Source organism: Diadema antillarum, unplaced genomic scaffold (assembly GCF_040938485.1).
Source record: "Diadema antillarum isolate AM-2024a unplaced genomic scaffold, OU_Dant_1.0 seq00001213_RagTag, whole genome shotgun sequence".
NCBI lineage: Eukaryota > Metazoa > Echinodermata > Echinoidea > Diadematoida > Diadematidae > Diadema > Diadema antillarum.
Window position 1 is genome coordinate 229,084 of NW_027272005.1, and position 15,903 is coordinate 244,986.

General features: G+C 44.8%; 2 protein-coding genes across 2 annotated transcripts in view; one reads left to right on the forward strand and one right to left on the reverse strand.

Moving 5' to 3' along the window:
- The window catches only part of LOC139744816 (HEAT repeat-containing protein 3-like), a 96,926-nt gene extending 90,280 nt beyond the window's left edge, over positions 1–6,646 (reverse strand). Inside the window, exons 1-2 of the mRNA XM_071655230.1 lie at positions 6,415–6,646; positions 1,687–1,859 (exon numbers count right to left, since the gene is read on the reverse strand). Coding sequence (XP_071511331.1) covers positions 1,687–1,859; positions 6,415–6,567 — 326 coding nt within the window. The 5' untranslated portion in view covers positions 6,568–6,646. The remainder of the gene's footprint in view (positions 1–1,686; positions 1,860–6,414) is intronic.
- Positions 6,647–7,100: 454 nt separating this feature from the next.
- LOC139744812 (importin-4-like) overlaps positions 7,101–15,903 on the forward strand; it is a 113,380-nt gene continuing 104,577 nt past the window's right edge. The window contains exon 1 of the mRNA XM_071655227.1: positions 7,101–7,292. Within this exon, the coding sequence (XP_071511328.1) occupies positions 7,227–7,292 (66 nt within the window). The 5' untranslated portion in view covers positions 7,101–7,226. The remainder of the gene's footprint in view (positions 7,293–15,903) is intronic.

Here is a 15,903-nt window from a genome sequence, read left to right on the forward strand (position 1 = left end):
TTCAGAGGTATTTGCGCCCTGGATACGGCAAGGTTTCAAAAGTGACAAGATCACGGTGATTTTGCTGGGCCCAAGGAGTTTATTGTAACGAGAGCTGACTGTATCTTTAGGATATTGTTCAATTGTTGAAGAGTTTGATACCCATCTTTTACTGTTGTTGTTGTTGTTGTTGTTAATTTGTTAAACAAAACATGATTTGTAATATGATTTTGTATGTTATGTTGTATAATGAAGAGGAAATAAATAAATTTGTAAAAGAAAAAAAAAAAAAAAAAAAGTCCTATCACTTCTGGTTCTAGAGAAGAAGATTTTTAAAGATTCCTTAATTTTAGGGGGTTTGGGCCCCCCTGGGGCCCCCCAGGTGGGCCATGGTGCCCATTTGAACAAACTGAGATCCTATTCCCCTAGGGATGCTACCTGCCAAGTTTGGTGAAAATCGGTCATGGGGTTCTCAAGAAGAAGATGAAAATGTAAAAAGTTTACGCACGACGGACGACGGACGACGCAAAACGCACGACGGACGCCGGACGCCGGACGAAGGGCGATCACAATAGCTCACTTGAGCCTTTCGGCTCAGGTGAGCTAAAAAGGCACTATGCAAGAGATTGATGTTTGGACAGTGGACCGTGATTAATGTCAAAGATATAAGTGTCAACACCTAAGCAGGTGCGCCACGACGGTTAAGAAATCTACGCACACGGTATGACTATCACGATCAAGAATTAAAACACAGTGGTGAAAGAAAAGAAGATGATGGGGCAGCGCGTAGTGCTATCGTAAGCACTCCATTGGCACGGGTGCTATGTGCATACCGTGTAAGTATGTAGGTAGGTGTTGGGGATTTTTCTTGTCAGCCGTGTACCGGGTATTTCTTTGGGCGCGCGATTGTTCTGGTCTCAGAATATTTAAAGTCGAGTGTGAAAAGATTTGTGACATGTCTTCGCTGTCCACGCGCGCTTAATCGGAGATGCCGAGTGATGTTTGCAATTTCGATTCGAGCTACATGCTGGGAAAAACAATAAGTTAATTAAGATCGGGACAGTAGATCTCACTTCGAGGTAACCAAACTTCGAGTTATTTTCTTCGAGCTACGCGAATTTTAATACACGGAAACTCCATAGGAACAATCGGGACTTTCATTTTGCCCCCGAGGTAAAGTGATATTCGGCTTATCCGACGTCGAGGCATCCGAAGTTGACTGTATATACCAAATGTGTAGACTGTGATAGAAATCCTGCTCTGGTCTCTGGCTATACCAAATTGAAAACATGTTAGAACTGCTGCAAAGTACTGTAAAAGTTGATTTTTACAGATGTGTTTGTGCAAAGTAATTTTTTTCGCTTTCTGCCAAGCAGAATGAACTTCGCATGTTTTCAGTTACAAGTGCAGGATGAAGACATTGCATAGTGGTAAATATAACAAGCACAGATATTTATGTGCTTTCATATTTGCACTAGTTTCTGCTCATGCGAAATGTGTGAAAATTTCCACTTTTACAGTAGGCTTTATCACCTCTCGCAGCAATATCAAAGTCTTTTTTTTCCCCCATCAAAACAAAAATGTATGATAAAACACAAACTGTATGTGGTGATCAACTATCAAAGGGCTTATGGAAGATAATTAAAAAGATTATCTGTACTTTCTAACAGTTTACAATGTAAATGATGTAGATATAGGGAGACAAACCTGAGAGCCCCTGCTGCTGCCTCCCTTATACCAGCAGAAGGATCAAGGAGAAGAGGACTGAGGCTTCGTACAGCCTTCTGTTCAACAAGGGTCTGATGTGCCTTAGGGTCCTGGACTATGTTGGCAAGAGATGTACAGGCACATTCACGTTCTTCTGCTGAACTGCTTTGAAGCTAGGGGGAAAAGCAAACACTTGTCAATAAGTCACTCAAGAAAAGAGTCATAAGATTTTTATCAACATCAAGAAAAAAACACATAGGCCTATGGGAACTCCTTTGACCTACAGAATATTGCACCATTTAAATAGAGTTATATATAATACTACTACCTCATTGACACACCCCTGATGGATGGCAAGTCAAAGGATAAAGAAGAAAAGCTTTTAAATATCATATCAGGGAAATGGGACAGAGATCCTCTCCCATCACAAGCAGCAGCAACAACAACAACAACAAAAACAACAATTCTTCCCCCTCCATATTCCCAGTATGGGCATTTGGGCAAGGGCCCCACACTCTCGACTAAGGCTGTAAGTTTGGGTGATGACAGGATCAGATGATCAGCCTACCTCCTCCTCCTATCTCCTAGTGCAGAACAATATATGACCTGTGCCAATCCCTGATGACAAACTGAAGTCAAACATGTCTTTCCATTCAGATTTTTATATCATATTCAGCCCACATTCTTAGCTGCCTCATTTAGAGCAGCTTGTAGATTTTGGTCTACAAAGTAGTTGTAGTTGACATTTACTAGTACATACCCGGTAAATCTGTCAAGGGAATTAAAACAACATTTTATTACAAAAGTCACCGACTGTTTTGATCATTCAAGTCTATTTTCGCTGAGCACATGAACAATTTGCAAAGGATGTGAATGTCAAACAAGAGACCTGGGAGCCTCGCCTTCACCGGAGTATAGCAAGTTTATCTTCCACGCATTCTTGCAGATTACTATACCGATACCTGAGAACATAGCAAACTTTGGGGGGGGGGGGCGGCAGCTTTGAGGGCCTTCAAGGGGGCATGGTGTCCATTTGCATTGTCCATCACACTGGTAAAAAATACCTGCCAAGTACACTATACTTTGAAAGTTGGACCTTGCAGTTTTTGGAGAAAACAAAAGCTTAAAGCTCTGTATCACTTCTGATTCTAGTGATGAATTTTATTGAATATTCCTTATTTTAGGAGGTTTGGGCCTACGGGGAGTATGGTGCCAATTCGAACACACTGAGATCCTATCCCCCCTGGGAATGCTATTATGTTGTTTTCAAGAAGATGAACATGAACAATTTAAGCCCGCATTTGGATCCCCCTCCCTCCCCCCCCCCCCCCCAACAACTCCAAGGAGAGGGGGGAGGGAACCCCTGGATCTGCAATGAACAAACTAGGAACTATGGTCATCAATGTACTAACTCATGGTATTAACCCGTTGAGGACAAGTCCCGAGTATACCCAGGCAAGCGTTTATGGGAAATGCGTGTTGTAGCAAAATCAAACCGTCCGCAACAGGTTAACTTCACTTTATCACTTCTGGTTCTAGCAAAGATTGGTAAATATTCCTTAATTGGGGGTGCGATGGATCCAAATGGGGACCTTAAGTTTGGATCCATCACACTCCCTCCTCTGGGTCTAAGGGGGGCACCCCTGATTCTGCCATATACACTGTACAAACTTGAAACAACAGTCATCAATATACAATAATTTTGGGTGTTTACCCCCTCCCCTCCCCGGGCCCCAGGTGGGGCATCATGCCCATTTGAACAAATCCAGATATTATCCCTCTTGGAATGCCACCTGCCAAGTTTGGTGAAAGTCAGTCATGGGGTTTTCAAGAAGATGAAAACGTAATTAGTTTACGCATGACGAACGATGGACGATGGAAGATGGATGACGGTTGACAGATGACACACGAAGAATGATCGCAATAGTTCACATGAGCCTTTGGCTCAGGTGAGCTAAAAATTTAAAAAGCTATCCTGGATCCAGACAGCTATCTCAGTCCGGGAAACCCGCTCACGAGGCCTGCTCCCCCATACGAGCACTCCTCCGCCTTACGAGGCCTCCGGAGAGCCTCATGATGCTCCCGGGGAGAGAGACTCAAGAAGCTCCCTGTTCACTTTTTATTCATCTCACATCTGACATACAAATTGTCACAACTTTGCACGGTGATTTTTTGTTACTCACACATGTCCACTATCCATGATGAAAAGAAGAAAAAATTCTGTCTGTTTTTTTTAACAACAATTGAGTTTTAATCAACCGATGCACAGTGACCCATCGAAACACGGGCGCCGGCGGGTTCGCTCAATGCAAGGCTGCCGCACCTAGCGGCCTGATCTGACTATATATTTTCGGTGCTTTTTTCTGCGGCTCTCACCTCTCCGTGCACGAATCAGTCTCGTGAAGCTGAAGTCTGACATCTTTTTACAAAAATTCGTAATGAGAAAAATAAAATCAGTACTAACCTGATCTTGTGCATATATTCCAAATTACTATTCCACCCTGATAGAGTAGATGGGTACTCCAGTTTGTTAGCAAACTAATCACTTTGTAGGTATGACGGGTTCACTTTCTTCGTCGATTCGGCTGTCCGCTAACCTTTGATTGCTTTTTCTGGAATCCCGCGACGCGACGTCACATCACATCACGCATTACGCACATACAGTGTGCTAGCTGTGAGCTTTTCAGAGCGAGCGTGTGCACCCAACGGATGATACAGTATCCTCCGGTACCCGTGTGTGCGCAAGCTCGCTCTGAAAATCTCACAGCTTGCGCACTGTCTGTATGTGCTGGATCACAGAAATCTACACACAGTGTGTAGAGTTCTGTGTGCTGGATGCGTGATGTAATGTGAAGTAGAGTCGCGGGATGATTCCAGAAAAAGTGCCCAAAGGTTAGCTAACGGCAGAATTGACGAAGAAAGTGAACCCCTCATACCTACAAAGTGACTAGTTTGCTAACTAACTGGAGTACCCACCTACTCTATCAGCGTGGAATAGTAAATTGGAGTATATGCACAAAATCAGGTTAATACTGATTTTATTTTTCTCGTTATGAATTTTTGTAAAAAGATGTCAGACTTCAGCTTCACGAGGCTGATTTGTGCGCGGAGAGGTGAGAGCCGCAGAAAAAAGCACCGAAAATATATAGTTGGATCAAGCCGCTAGGTGCGGCAGCCTTGCATTGAGCAAACCCGCTGGCGCTCGTGTTTCGATGGGTTGCTGTGCATCGGTTGATTAAAACTCGATTGTTGTAAAAAAAAAACAGACAGAATTTTTTCTTCTGTTCATCATGGATAGTGGACAATGTGTGTAACAAAAAATCACCATGCAAAGTTGCGAAAATTTATATGTCAGATGTGAGATGAATAAAAAGTGAACAGGGAGCTTCTTGAGTCTCTCTCCCCGGGAGCGTCATGAGGCTCTCCGGGGGCCTCGTGAGGCAGAGGAGTGCTCGTACGGGGAAGCAGGCCTCGTGAGCGGGTTTCCCGGACTGATCTGAATCACGACAAAAATCTTACTTTAATGTGCCACAATAGTGGTTGTTACAATATGTTTACTTTGGTTTGGTAAAAATTCATCATGGGGTTAAAAAAAAAAAAGATGAAAATGTACAATTTAGGCCCCAATTAGGGCCCCTCGCACCCCCTCCCCCTGGGTCAAGTCCCAATGAAGGCACCCCCGCTTACGCCATGAACAAACTTGAAACTACAGTCATCAATGCACTAACTCATAGACATAGTATAAACTTAGCTCTATCACTTCTGGTTTTAATACTTCTGATCCTATCCCCCTGGGCCCTAGGCAAGGCTGCACACTGGCACTGGTCTGATGGTCCCTGACCAGTAAAAATCACTGTCGGACCAGTAATTTTGTCAGGAATGGACCAGTATAAAACATGGAAAAACTGGATACCTACTGGTCTGACACCGCGAGTAATAACAGACAGGTCAGACCAGTACTACAGTAGAAAAAATGGGTTAGTGTGCAGCCCTCCGCTAGGGATCTACCTGCCAAGTTTGGTGAAAATCAGTCATGGAGTTTTCAAGAAGATGAAAATGTACGAAGTTCATGCATGACGCATCACGGACAACGACAGACAACATACAATTAAATTACAAGCAAGCCAGACAAAGAGTGATCGCAATACTACTAACGTTAGCTCACTTCTTTCCTCTTTTCAATCTTTATCCTTTTTTCCCTCCCTTTTATTCTTAAAAAGAATTCCTGATGTCCCTCGACTAATTCAACCAGGGGGTCTAACCAGTTACTACAACCCTAACCTAATCCTAACCCTAAACCTAACCTAACATTAGTAACAACCATCAGACCATGCTACCCAACCTTGCTTGCTAACAGTAAACACACGGATGTGCGCGCACTGCCGTGGGGCAATTTCACGGTTTTGTCCATGATACTTGATAGTCACAAAACTCTGATTGAATCTTAAAAGGTACATTGTCATTAGTCATGACATTATGAAGTAAGGTGGCCAAATACTTCTCTCAGATTATAATCCGTCGTCCAAAGCAACTGACAGTAAAGTTTACCCACGAAACAGCAATGCACATTGACAGTCATGATTGCAAGCCATGGCATGGGATGGGCCATGCCTCTGCTCTCCGGAAGCCCAGAGTCGGCCGAACGATTGCCGTCGGCGCGGCGTCGTGTCGTTGGCCGGCCCGGTTGAGCTTCAGCCCTGGTACGTGGTAGCTGTAAGCTGTATTTACCCGTTCAAGCAGTCCCACTGTCTTCAGCTGTACATCTGCTTTGGTGTTGACTGCTGCTGCTAATTCCTCCTCCTGTTGAGCATCCTTTACGCTTTGGAGGCCAGTAGGGGCTGATTTCTTGGTCCGATACTTTTTATTCCTTGCCTTCCCCATTTTTGCTCGGTATTCTGTATAGTAGGAAATAGTTATGTTTTTAATTTCATGCGCTCCTTTCTTCGTTGCTGTCAAAACATTCCTGACCGACCATGTGGATGAATCACGACCCTTGAACTCGATTCTGTAGTCGTCAATAAACAGCAGTTTACTGTATAGTTCGCAATGGGAAAATGGGGGAGGGATCATCCAAAGAGGCGTAGATTTTTCCTCTATCTTCTGACGGCTTGAAAAAGCCTATCGGACAGATCACAGCAGACACGGCTCAGCTCGCTCACGCTTTGGTTGGGCTCGGCTCTCCCCTCTCTACCTATCCCTTGGCCTTGCCTTGTTGGACTGATCTTATGAATTCTGCCTCTCAAGTAAAACTAGACCTCATGTCTTATGATTGCACAGCGTCGTCGCAGCAGACAAGTTACAGACCTAACCACTGCTTCTTTTCGAACTTACGTCTACAAGCTACATGTATACCTAGCTAGCTAGGGACAAGGGTACATGTACCTCCCCGATCTGCTGCCTGAATCTGAAGAAGCGTCTAACGTTATATGCAAGCAGTACCAAAACAAGCGCAAGATCGTTTGTGTTTGATCTAACAGTTATAACGTTAGCTGTTGTTAGATCTTCTGAGACTAGGCCTACCCCCAAGAACAAAAGGGAAGATGTCTTCTGCGCTCGAAGGTATTCTTCTGAAACTTCTCGTGCCGGACAATGCTGTCATTCAGCAGGTAAGTTAATCATGAATGTCTGCTTCTACGAGGAAGGTGACGATGAACGAACCCGACCCGGGCCGTGGCCGTGTGGCGTTGTCAATGCCTAATCAGAATCGATCTCGAATCCCCATATCAGTCCGGGAAACCCGCTCATGAGGACCGCCCCCGCGTACGAGGATGGTCCCTCCTCATGAGGACCTCCCCCCTCCTCATGAGGACCTCCCCCCTCCTCATGAGGGCCCCCGGGGAACTCCTCATGAGGCCCCCCCTTCACTTCTTATTCATCTCACATCTGACGTATAAATTGTCGCAACTTTGCATGGTGATTTTTTGTTACACACACATGTCCACTATCCATGATGAAAAGAAGAAAAAATCCTGTCTGTTTTTTTTTTTTTTTAAATCGAGTTTTAATCACCCGATGCAGAGCGCCCATCAAAACACGGGCGCCAGCGCGTTCGCACAATGCAAGACTGCCGCACCTAGCGGCCTGATCCGACTAAATATTTTCGATGCTTTTTTCTGCGGCTCTCACCTCTCCGCGCACGAATTAGCCTCGTGAAGCTGAAGTCTGACATCTTTTTACACAAATTCGTAACGAGAAAAATTAAATCAGTACTAACCTGATCTTGTCCATATATTCCAAATTACTATTCCACACTGATAGAGTAGGTGGGTAGATGACATACTCCAGTTTGTTAGCAAAATAATCACTTTGTAGGTATGACGAGTTCACTTTCTTCGTCAATTCCGCCCACGATTCCGCCGCCCGCTTACCGTTTGGGCGCTTTCTCTGGAATCATCCCGCGACGCGACGTACGTCGCATCACATCACGCATCCAGCACATACCAGTATGGTACTTAGTATGTGCTGGATGCGTGATGTATGCGACGTACGTCGCGTCGCGGGATGATTCCAGAAAAAGCGCCCAAACGGCGGAATCGTGGGCGGAATTGACGAAGAAAGTGAACTCGTCATACCTACAAAGTGATTATTTTGCTAACAAACTGGAGTATGTCATCTACCCACCTACTCTATCAGTGTGGAATAGTAATTTGGAATATATGGACAAGATCAGGTTAGTACTGATTTAATTTTTCTCGTTACGAATTTGTGTAAAAAGATGTCAGACTTCAGCTTCACGAGGCTGATTCGTGCGCGGAGAGGTGAGAGCCGCAGAAAAAAGCATCGAAAATATTTAGTCGGATCAGGCCGCTAGGTGCGGCAGTCTTGCATTGTGCGAACGCGCTGGCGCCCGTGTTTTGATGGGCGCTCTGCATCGGGTGATTAAAACTCGATTTAAAAAAAAAAAAACAGACAGGATTTTTTCTTCTTTTCATCATGGATAGTGGACATGTGTGTGTAACAAAAAATCACCGTGCAAAGTTGCGACAATTTATACGTCAGATGTGAGATGAATAAGAAGTGAAGGGGGGCCTCATGAGGCGTTCCCCGGGGGGCCTCATGAGGAGGGGGGAGGTCCTCATGAGGAGGGACCATCCTCGTACGCGGGGGCGGTCCTCATGAGCGGGTTTCCCGGACTGATATCAGTTCGGGAAACCCACTCACAAGGGGGGCCCCTCCTTATAAGTAACCCGTCCCCCTTATAAGTAACCCCGTCCCCCTTATAAGTAACCCCCGGGGCACCCCTTATAAGGAGTCTCCACGCTTTTTTGCAATGCAACGCGAAAATGAAAGGACTGCGGCAATTCGCTTGATTATGTCCATAAAGCTTCACAAGTTTCCTAGTTACTCACGAAATTTGAGCAAAATCGGTTTGAGGCATCATATCTAAAACCATGGATTTAAATGCGATGTCAAACGACCCATGCGAATGCTGAAATGTGAGCGATTACTGGCGTGAGTGTCGCCAGGGGCGGCGGCGCGGCAATGCTTGAGTGCAGACGTGGCGACTGAGTACGAAAGTCTCCGTACTCAGTCGCCACGTCTGCACTCAAGCATTGCCGCGCCGCCGCCCCTGGCGACACTCACGCCAGTAATCGCTCGCATTTCAGCATTCGCATGGGTCGTTTGACATCGCATTTAAATCCATGATTTTAGATATGATGCCTCAAACCGATTTTGCTCAAATTTCGTGAGTAACTAGGAAACTTGTGAAGCTTTATGGACATAATCAAGCGAATTGCCGCAGTCCTTTCATTTTCGCGTTGCATTGCAAAAAAGCGTGGAGACTCCTTATAAGGGGTGCCCCGGGGGTTACTTATAAGGGGGACGGGGTTACTTATAAGGGGGACGGGTTACTTATAAGGAGGGGCCCCCCTTGTGAGTGGGTTTCCCGAACTGATATTCCGGCCATAACGTTAATAGAACTTAGAAGTAGGGTGTCTGATAGACAGAAAGATCCGTCTGTCCGGAGGAGTCTTTTATTTTTTTTACGTTATCGCTCTCCTCCGTAGACAGGAGGGGATCCTTGAAGCCAGACACAGTCTCCGCGGAACATTTCTCCGATGACCAGATACTTAGTTAAAGTAAAGAAGGACTAGATTCTAGGACTAGGTCTAACGGTTAGGTCTAGACTAGATGTTTCTAGCTTAAGTAGGGAGTTCGGTGAGATTTTGATTTTTTTACAGCATCCCCATAAATTTGGTATCATTGGAAAGAGCACGCAAAGAGATAAACAATGGTGGTAAAATCAGCTCAAACCTTTGAATATTGGCGAAGTTATGGGCAATATTAGCTTCCTGAATCACCATAGCATTTCATGTCTGTCGCCTTTTACCCATTCTGACATGGGCAAACTTACCAAAGAATGAAAGTTCGAGAGGCCTACTATAATGCAAAAAAAAAAAAACCTCCCAAAACCCAAACAAACTTGAATTCATTACAACTTACAAGGTAAAACATTCTACACTTTAGTAGACCCTATCAGGAGACAACAACAAACAAGGAATGATAAGTACCCTCAAAACAATCTCAGATGACAATGGAAAAGAGGCTGCAATTACATGTGACCCGTTTCAATGCTAGTACCAGTAGTATTTAGGTAGTAATAGGATGGCACATTTATAACAGTAATAATGATAATAATCATACAAATCTATATTGCATATAATGATTATATAATCGTATAGGCCTATGTATATATATATTGTATAATAATATAATATATCATATATTATATATAGAGTGAAACCCCGTTATAACGAGGAAAAGCTTATAGTACGAGGTGATCTCGTCAGTCCCGTTTTCCTTTGCGTGTAAACCTATGGCAGAACAAATCGGTTAGAACGAGTTCGGTTATAACGAGATTCCGGTTATAACAAGGACAATTTCGGTGCATCATGATAAAGAAAAACATAAGCAGTTTGATCGGATATAACAAGGTCCATTTTATTTCGGAAGTCTCGAAAGAGACTACGATGCATAAAGAGTAATAATAGGAGCCCGCACGCGCGTCCAGCAATACGTTCGCGTTCGTTCCAGCCGACAGGAGGTTCTCCTGCATAGCTCCGCGGTTTGAAATTTTTCCATAAATTCATCGCCGGAATTTTCCTTCTCGCGAGAAATTTTGCTTCGCCGGTCATCCGGAACCTACTGAGAAGTGTTTTGACGCATCTTTCGAGCCTAAACGTTACGGTGGTTCGATAAATATGAGCTCGAAAGAGCAGCACGATCCATCCTTCACTTTACGTGCTACACGTGGACAGGAGGTCTGTGCCACGAAGTCAGAGTTACCACCACCAGCGCCTCCCTCCGGCGATGCCGGTACGGCGCACGTACAGAAGAATGTGAGCATCGGAAAGGCTCAAGATTCAGGGAAGAAGACGATGAAGAAAATTCCCAAAAAAGCTCCTCATACGGTATCAAAAGCCCCTTCCGAGGATCGGGCGTCTACCTCCGGGGACGTTAGTTCTCGTCTAGACAAACTTGAAAATCTCCTCGCCGAAGTGGTGAAACACCTTCCCCAATCGCATGATAAAACCACTAGCCGTGCTGCTGTGGTACATACAGGCGCGTCTACATCGAAATCTACAGCGGAGGAATTTTCCCGCTTGCCTACTAACGTCCGCCATTTTGTTGGGGACGATTTTGATACGTCTACGTCTGAAGACGCAGAGCGTGATGGACCGTTCGATTTTGACGAAGGGGTGGAAGAGGTTCCCCCTGCTGCACAGCTACCACAGTTGGCAGCCAAGTATGCTATCCCCCTCGGGATTGGGGAGGCAGTTGACGAGGAAATCGCAAAATCGGTGAACTACTTTATTGGCAACAAACTAGAAGATAAAGCCATTGAGGAAACGGTTGAAAAATACCCCCCACCGAGCAACTGCCCCCACCTCGATACACCTAAAGTGAACGCTCCCATTTGGGAACACTTGCAGTCTGTCACGCGTAATCGTGATTTGAAACTACAGAGAGTGCAGAAATGTCTGACTCGCGGTATTGGGGCTCTTCTTCGCTCTCTCGACGCGCGAGATATCTCCGAGTCTCAGCAAGACGCACTTGCTCTATTGAGTAATGCGCACTTTGAACTGAATTGCGTGCGAAAGGAGCTGATTAAGCCGGACATCAACTCGGAATACGTGCATCTCTGTAAGCCTTCTACACCAGTCACGCAACTGTTGTTTGGTGATGATCTCACAAGACAGATGAAAGATCTAAAAGAACAACATAAGGCCTCTGCTGGGGTCATGAGGACCCAGCAGAAACATACTTCTCGTCCGAGCGGCTCTTTCCATCCGTACAGACGGCCCTTCAACAGCGGAGCTCGCCGGCAGGCTCGCGATGCGGGCTGGACGGGCTCGCGTAGCGCTGCAGCCTCACGCTTCGTGCATGGAACGGCAAATCGTCCTTTTTTAGACCAGCGCTACCAGGGGAAGTCGCGACCTCCCCCACAGCAACGGCCACAGAGCAGAGCTCATCCACAGGCCAGAAGCAAGACTCCCCACAACAAGTAACCCAACAGCCCGCCTCTGAAGAGGTAGGAGATATAGATTCAACATATTGCTCATTTGACATGTCAGTAACTGACCATGATGCATTTCTACCTTATCTAGAAGAACGGTATTCTAGATCTACTCCTCAATTTACTAGATCTATAGAATCTAGACCTACCACTTCATGTGTAAATGACCATCCAGTTGGAGGTCGACTGAGGCTTCATGCATGTAATTGGGAGAAGTTAACTTCAGATCCCACAGTACTACAAGCTGTGAATGGCTATAAACTTGAATTCAAGCCTGAATGTTTTCCACCTGAAAGGGTTAATCCTTTGGTTCAGTTCAAAGTAAAGAATGAAGATTTGGCCAATATCCAAGCTGAAATTGATTCACTGGCAGCCAAGAATGTTATTGAACCTTGTTCACATGAAGTGGGGGAGTTCATCTCGAACATTTTTACCCGCCCTAAGAAGAATGGCAGCCTTCGGGTCATTCTTGACCTCTCAGAGTTGAACAAAGCCTAGTCTATCAGCATTTCAAAATGGATTCCATCCATACAGCAACGCAATTTATTACACCAGATTGCTTGCTAGCCTCAGTCGACCTTCAGGATGCTTACTATTCAGTACCAGTTGATCCGCAGGATAGGAAATACCTGCGATTTGTGTGGCAGGGCAAACTTTGGCAATATTGCGCACTGCCAAACGGGCTTAGTACAGCACCGCGTTTGTTCACAAAGCTTCTCAAACCAGTTTTTGCTCATCTGAGAAGAGCAGGTCACATGGTAGTGGGATACCTTGATGATACTATCATTATTGGGAAGAGTGAGGCTAGCACTCAAAGAGCAGTCGATGCTACGACTGATCTCCTCGAAGACTTGGGGTTTCTTGTCCATCAGACTAAATCAGTGTTAAAACCCACTAAAGAAATCACCTTTTTGGGATTTGTCCTTAACTCTGTGAACATGACAGTTACTCTTCCTGAATCTAAGAAGGAAGATATCACTGCTGAGTGCACAAGTCTGTTGCATGCCACAGAATCCTCTATCCGAGAAGTGGCTAGAGTAATAGGGAAACTGATTGCTACCTTTCCTGCAGCCCAATATGGGCCCCTCTACTACAAAATCTTGGAAAAAGAGAAGATTTTGGCATTGAAGGCCAATAAAGGTCATTTTGATAGGAAAATGAGCTTGTCTAGTAGAGCCAAACAGGAACTTAAGTGGTGGATTGATCACATACAGTACACCTCTAATCCTATCGACAGACCCAGGCATACAATAGAATTGCGCACTGATGCGAGTGGGTCTGGTTGGGGAGCAACAGACATGTGCACAAACATAGGGGGACGATGGAATGAAGTGGAAAGAGAAAAGGCTGTTAACAATGAGATAAATTATCTAGAAACCCTTGCAGCCGGATTGGCATTGAAGTCCTTTTGCTCTAACCTGAGAAATGTTCATGTTCTCATTAGAATGGATAATACAACTGCAGTCTCATATATCAACAATATGGGGGGCTTCAGATCCCAGGAATGCAACAATTTGGCACATGATATTTGGGAATGGTGTATTGAAAGACAGATTTGGATCACAGCCGCCTACTTGCCAGGACGGCTCAATACCACAGCAGACTTCATGTCAAGGAAGTTTAATGATCGAACAGAGTGGATGCTTAACAAAGCCCAATTTACTGAAGTGGTAGAACATTTCGGCCTCCCTGAAATCGATCTTTTCGCTTCCAGACTTAATGCACAGCTACCCAGGTATATCACTTGGCAGCCTGATCCTTCGGCAGAGAATGTAGATGCATTTACAGTGGATTGGGGTCCATTATGGTTCTATGCTTTCCCTCCCTTCTGCCTTATCCCTAAATGTCTGCAAAAGATAAGGGCAGATAAAGCCACAGGGTTGTTAATAGTACCAAACTGGCCTACACAATCATGGTTCCCAGCACTTCAGGACATGCTGACTGAAAAACCACTTGTCCTATGTAGACATGCACAACTTCTTGTTCAACCTGTGTCTTTTATGCCCCACCCCTTACACAAACATTTGGATTTGCTCTGTTGCAGGCTTTCAGCCAACCCTTCAGGTCGCAGGGATTGAGTGCAGGGACCGTCAAGGTCATCGTAGCTTCTTGGAGGAAATCTACACGACAGCAATATCATAGCTTCATCAGCAAATGGAAAGTTTTCTGCACTGCCAACAACATTAACTATCTCCAGACCTCATCGGAATGGGCACTAGAATTTCTTTCCGACTTGTTCCATAAGGGAGCCAGCTACGGTACTATAAACTCTGCTAGAAGTGCACTGGCTTCTTTTCTGACACTCACAGACAGTTCGTTTTCCATAAGCACTCATCCTCTAATAACTAGATTTGTGAAGGGAGTCTTTCACTTACGACCCCCCAGACCACGCTACACGGAGGTGTGGGACGTTAGAACTGTCCTCAACTATCTGAGGAGGAAATCACCTGCAGGCGAATTGGGTTTGAAAGAGCTAACGTTGAAAGTGACAATGTTATTAGCGCTTCTCTCAGCACAGCGGGTGCAGACATTGAATGCTTTGAGAATAGACAAGATGACATTCAAAGACAACTCTGTCAATTTCGTCATTGATGACTTGTTAAAGCACCACAGACCTGGTAATACAGGCCAAGTCGTTAACCTAAGAGCGTACCCTCCAGACAGACGAGTTTGCATTGTACGATACCTTCGAGAGTATCTGAGAAGGACTCAGATCATTAGGAAGGACCAAAAGTATCTGTTAATAAGTTTTTGTAAACCGTATCACAGGGTTTCTACCCAAACTTTGTCACGATGGATTAAGACAGTTATGACAGAAGCTGGGATTGACACCAGCATGTTCTCGGCACACTCCACGAGAGCAGCCTCAGCGTCTGCTGCCCAGAGGAAAGATCTGCCTGTACATGAGATTTTGGCACAGGCAGGCTGGAGTAACGAGAAGACATTTCAAACATATTACGCGAAACCCCTCAGGAATGAGAATAGAGGTTTCAGCCATGCAGTATTATCGTAAAAGGTAAAGCCATACATTGTACCCCTTGTGGTAATTATGGTCATTGGCACAGTTCTGTGTGGCCAAAAAATGTGACTACCAGCTTCAAAGTCTCCTATTATTACTCTTTATGCATCGTAGTCTCTTTCGAGACTTCCGAAATAAAATAGAAAATTTAAATGAGAACTTACCTGTTTGAAATTTAAATTGTATTTTATGAGGAAGGCGAAGGAAGAGACTACAGTCCCTCCTCTCCCACCCTTCTTCATAATCTCAGGTAGTTCTCAATAGCAGTAGGATGACTGCTGGTATTGGTATTCACATTTTTCGGAGCTACTAATATTGCTGGACGCGCGTGCGGGCTCCTATTATTACTCTTTATGCATCGTAGTCTCTTCCTTCGCCTTCCTCATAAAATACAATTTAAATTTCAAACAGGTAAGTTCTCATTTAAATTTTCTATTTCTTGACCAAATTGCCGCTTTCAAACAAGCGACAAACGAAACATTGAAAACCGAATTCACGCTATCCACGTCTTTTTCCCGTTTTGCAGAGAACCGTTCCTTCCATTTTTTCTTCTAAACCACGCGATAAGATACAGGAATGCCTTCCGATGTCCCTACTGAATTAGTAAACATAATCATTCGATTTTCTTTTTTGCGAGATACGCTTGCGTGATATTAGGTCAGACCACAGCGCAACGAGA